Raw genomic sequence first — 5,451 nt, forward strand, 5'->3', positions numbered from 1 at the left:
AAATAAACCAATTCCCCAAATCAACAAGATACAAAAGAGATCATGTCGAAATTTCCCTAACTCACATTGCCTAACCCTAAGTGCAAAATGAGAGAGAACCTCGATCCCTCTTAGGTTTAGTTGCAATAAGGCGCGAAAATTTCCCCCGTTTTGCGATGAAATGCACATCCCATTTCTAAATCTACCATTCGTTGTTCCTATGTTCTGGGTTATTACACGTGGTATTCGACTAGCTGTGTGTTGTGGCAGTGGCACGGGTGTCGCCTTGATGGCGGCCCGTTCCCTGTGTTGAAGGTGGAGATGTCATGCCAAGAGGAAACCCTCGCCCATCTGGGGTGCGGCGTCGGCATATGTGGACGTCGTTCCCTTCTTGAAGGCACCATTGCGATTCTCTCGATCCTCCTTCGTGCTTCAGGTGAAAACCCAAGATCCTCGGATCGGGCGGTGGCGGCGCTCTATTGTCGTGCTCTTCTTCAAGACACCATCTCGAGCTCATAGCGTGCGGCTCTCCGTCGGTGGTGTGGCGGAGGTGTGGTATCTTCGGATGGCGTTGACTCTTCGCTTGGTGATCGCCAGCAAGGCTTGCTTCGTATCTTCGTCCCTCAATGAGTTACCCCGGTGCTGCTTGTTGGTCCGTGAGCTGCGTTGATCGGTCTTTGGTGATGGTCGGCTTCTGGTGGCGTTGCTTGCAACGGGGAGTTCTGTTGGTGGCGAACGTGCTCGTTATCTTGGGTGAGCTCCGGCCCAACATTGTTGTTGTCCAACTACTTCTCCGATTATCCGTAGTCCTCGTAATGGTCATGCCTATTGTTCGCGTCTCCATTCGTAGCTTCTTTGGTAGCTCGTGTGGGTGTCTTGTTTGATCTTGTAAGCTAAATTTAGCACCTTGTATCTTGTCAAAGGCGTTATTAATTTATTACAACAAAATCCCAAGTCTTTCACTACAAAATCAACAACCATTTTTTAGCAAAAAGAATAATATAGCTATCCCCTCCTCCAGCTTGATGAATGACTGTAACATCCCAGGATTTGGGTTACAAAAATAGAGGAACACAGATATGTGCATTGCATTCATGCATAGAAAATCCAGAAATTTCCGCGATTTTAAATAAAACACGTCACAGTAACTGAAGTTTCACTTGAGCCGATGAAATTGAAGTAGATCATTAAGTCAAGTGATTATTTGTTAGTTTGATTCGTTTTCTCTCTCATACATTTTATTTCCCCGTTCCACATGTATTTTCTCCAGAATAGATCCCATCCATTAGCAATTCTTTGCACTCTATATGAAGCACTCAACATGGGTGTTTTAGATTATCGAAACTTGTGATTGGTTATCATTGTTTAAAAATATTCAATCAGGTATAAATATTTCTGCACAATGAAAATTGGTGCATTACTTTCGGGTGTGTTCTTATGTAGAATGCAGAGTAGGACATAAGTGTCCCGCCGCAACGCGCGGGGTGTCATCTAGTTTAATTAAGGGAGGTACTCCCTCTCTTCATATTTCTTTTCGAGAATAGCCTCTCTTTTCCTCTCTTCATAATTCTTATCGTGGTTTTTGTTCTCTTATCGTGTCTACTGTTTGAATTTGTACTAAAAGCATGACAAGAAGTATGGAAACAGATGGACTAGCTCCATACTGGACGATTCAGTTATCATCTATCTTAAATTGTTGTTCCATGTATGAAACACAGAATGATTGGCCTTGATACACCATACGGTGTTTCATGGGAACTGCTTATCTGCTACTATCAAGCTTCTAAAAACATCAACCTTTTGGTGGCCTAATGCTACAAATTCCGTCGGCCAAACCGCCTGTCTCTGCTCTGGAAGGAGCACAGCGCTTCGAGGTAGTCAGCCTCCCCGAAGTCCGGCCACAGCGTGTCGGTGAAGAAGAGCTCGGAGTATGCCGACTGCCAGAGCAAGAAGTTGCTGAGCCTCAGCTCGCCGCTGGTCCGGATGAGCAGGTCAGGGCAAGGGATCAGGAGCTCGTCGCTGCCGCGGCTCGTCTCGAGCTCGCCGGCAAACAGCGACTCGTCGATGTCCTCCGGCCGGAGCAGCCCGGCGCGCACCTTCTCGGCGAGGCTCCGGCAGGCTTGCACCACGTCCCTTCGCCCGCTGTAGCTGATCGCTAGCGTCAGGTCGAGCTGGGAGTTGTTCCTCGTCGCCTCCTCGGCCTCTCTCGCGGCCCTCTGCAGCGACGCCGGCAGCCTCGAGCAGTCGCCGATCACCCGTAGGCGAATTCCGTCTCTGCAAATCAGCAGTTGTAGACGCAGGAGCATTGTTTAGTAATCAAAAATTGAGGTGTTCTTCAGCTAGAATCTTGGTGTTTGTCACTCGGAAGTCAGAACTGGAGTGTGGTAATTAATCTACAGGAGCCGCTTGTGACAAGAGGTGAGGTGCATCTTATCGGAACAGCAATAGAGACGGCTAAGGTAAGATGTGACTGTGAGGCTGCCATTGATTTGCAGTTGGCTGACATGTGAATACCTCAAGAACTCAGCGACGCTATCGTTGATCACCCGCTCGAACAACCCCATCAGGAAATCAACCTCCAGCTGCAAATTCCAAGAACAGCCGACGTCAAGCACAGAGTGGAGGCCGGAGGGAGTCGACAAATTAACGCGCGCGCCGCAAGACCCAGGTTTGAGCGCGCGGCGTACCTTGGGGCGGCTCCAGTTCTCGTGGGAGAAGGCGAAGGCGGTGAGCGCGCGGATGCCCCAGGCGCGGGAGAGCCGCACCGTGTCCTCCAGCGCGCGCCGCCCGGCCTCGTGCCCGAACGCGGACGGCATCCCCCGCGCGCGCGCCCACCGCACGTTCCCGTCCATCACTACCGCCACGTGACGCGGCAGCGACTCCGCTCGCAGACCTGGAGGGAGGAGCGACTCCGCCGCCGCCGGTGCGGCGCCGGCGCGCGGGCATGGCGGTGCCGAGCGGTGCGTGCGGCGGGAGGAGGAGGAGGTGGGTAGCTGCGGATGGGTAGCGGCTGGAGATTGGGAGAGCAGCATGGGATTGGGCGCTCTCTCGCTTCGGAGTTCTTGGCCCTGTGTGATGATGTGCCAGTTGGCCGTTGCTTCCAAACCCCACAGGGGTAAAAGCACGTGTTTGACGTGTTAAATTTTAATGACTATACGCCGGAGCACGTTCAGCTGGGAACTTTTAAAACTCCTGTAAATCTATTTTAATGACCATACAGTGCAGTCTAGGAGTATGGTTTGAGAACATGTAACTTGTTTCACCTACAAGGTGTCAGCTGTGTCTTAACATGCAGACCTCACGGCATCTTCAGCGGCCTGATGCAAATGAATCAACTATTTATCTCAGTGCGAACATGAGAAAGGCAAAACTGGTTTGACGCAAATGGACCGACCTGTTTGCGGGATTTATTTCTGGCTCAAATTTGGCTTGGCAATGCATCGCCCTCCCCTTCTTCTACTCCCAGGGCAGTCCCACAGTGGAACACAAGCTAGCAGGCACCATCTCTCACCCCTCCCTCTCGCGACGCAACCTTGCCGCCGCGCCGCCGTCTGCTCTGCCCCCGCCATTGCCAACGTCGTTTGCTCAGGCCGCTGCTCGTCGGAGGCCACAAATCGTGCAGACATCATCACACACACTTTCCGACACCAGACTGGTCCCTGCGCGGCCCATCGGCTCGCACCTGCCCATCGGTATCGATACCCATGACATGTTCGGCCATTTGCTTAGCCGAGTTTGAGGTACAAAACCTGGAACATTTTTTCGGCCATTTGTGCCTATGCATGACATGGGTAGCGTAGTGGGCATGCAGAGGGATCCATTGTCATTATCGAAGCAGTTGCATCACATGATCTATAGATTTGACACTCTTTATTTGGCATGGCCAGTTCCCACAATGACATGAACATCCTCCATCGCTCTCTGGTATTCTCCATTCTAGCAGAAGGCAATGCTCGATTGGTAACTATGAGATCAATGGAAATGCCTACAACAAGCCGTATTATCTAGCTGATGGCATCTACCCTGACTAGCCACACTTGTGAAGAACATCTGCGAGCTTGCAACCTAGAAAAAGAACAGGTTTGGCAAACAACAAGAGACTTGCAGAAAAGATGTGGTGCGAGCATTTGGTGTGCTCCAATCTCAATTGGCTATTGTTCGTCACCCTACTAAACCGTGGAGCCTTGAAACCATGTCGGAGGTGGTGTCCGCTTGTGTGATCATGCACAACATGATCGTTGAGAAAGAACACAATGATGAAGAGTTAGTTGAGCGACAACCTGGGGTATCTAAGTTTGAGGAGTTCCTCTCCATGCACATTGAGCTATGTGATTGCCATATTCATGATCGTCTTTAGGCGGATTTGATTGATCATCATTGGGCATTGGCATGCCACGAGGAGTAGTCATCCATCTGATTTAATTTGTTTAATTGTGAACTTGTTCTTCAATTTGATGTACTACATTGCATATGAACTATTTTTTTATTTGGATATACCCTACTTAAACCTATTAAGCGGATTTGATTGAGTATCATGGAACCATTTTAGTTGAAAATGGGAGGGAAATAGACATAATATGACCATGCCAAATGAAATGCGTCGGGTCGCTTGGCTACCCGACTCAAATGGACACATGTGGCTGCCCAGCCGATTTTGTGCCTACGGCCCGATCCAAATAGACCGAAACGGATACAATTAGTGTTCAAAATAGGTCGGACTGCTAGAGATGCGCTTAGTTGCATCCCATTCACTTTTGTAAGTGTTTACCAGTTAAGAGAGACAGGTAAACTTTTACTCAAAGTCGCTCCTTTAAAAAATTATATATACAAACTTATTGCCGACCTAAAAATAGTGAATCTATTCGATTGGTGTTCTCTACCTTTTCTATTCGATTGGTGTTTGGCCCTTGCTTCTTTATTCAGCCACGAGACGACGACAATCAGTTCAAGACAGAACCATAGAAAATGAGGAACGAAGGCAAGGTAGGGCCTCTCTGTGGTGACTAAGTCGAGAAGATCAGGGTATAGGATTTCAAGATGGGGCACAGTCGTTGTATGAAAATTGCGGGGTTGTGAGGCTAAGGGCCACGGACGTGAACTACGATGGCAAAGACTGCAGACAAGTTAGTCAGGAATAGCCAAAAGAAGACACATTTTTCTCTCCATATTTCAAGTTTCATGAAAATAGTACTCCGTAATTCATTTGCGAGTTCTGCATTATTAAACCGAATTTGAAGATCTTTCCTTGTTTTTTTCTTATGAGGTAAGATCATGACCTTGTCCCTTTCTATACGGCTAGGAAGTTGAAGCACGCAATGTGCATTGCACGACGGAGCAGAGCTGACTCATGCTAATGTGCAGATTGTCCGTACGTGGAACAGGAGAATCTCACTGGTCATAAGTTTGCCATTTCTCTTTTTTTTTTCCTGAACCAGTACGATAGCACGGGATGACGAATAAGCATGAAAAGAA

The 5,451-nt window shown here is 48.7% G+C and overlaps 1 protein-coding gene across 1 annotated transcript; it reads right to left on the reverse strand.

Annotated features, from left to right (window-relative positions):
- Positions 1–1,615: 1,615 nt before the first annotated feature.
- Positions 1,616–3,056, reverse strand: LOC124660315 (isoprenyl transferase-like). Its single transcript, XM_047198124.1, has 3 exons — positions 2,667–3,056; positions 2,494–2,561; positions 1,616–2,253 (listed from the first exon to the last, which is right to left on the reverse strand). Exons 1-3 carry the CDS (start codon positions 3,009–3,011, stop codon positions 1,794–1,796), a joined length of 873 nt encoding a protein of 290 aa, XP_047054080.1. The 5' UTR covers positions 3,012–3,056; the 3' UTR covers positions 1,616–1,793.
- Between the last annotated feature and the right edge of the window lie 2,395 nt (positions 3,057–5,451).

This window comes from Lolium rigidum, chromosome 6 (genome assembly GCF_022539505.1).
Source record: "Lolium rigidum isolate FL_2022 chromosome 6, APGP_CSIRO_Lrig_0.1, whole genome shotgun sequence".
NCBI lineage: Eukaryota > Viridiplantae > Streptophyta > Magnoliopsida > Poales > Poaceae > Lolium > Lolium rigidum.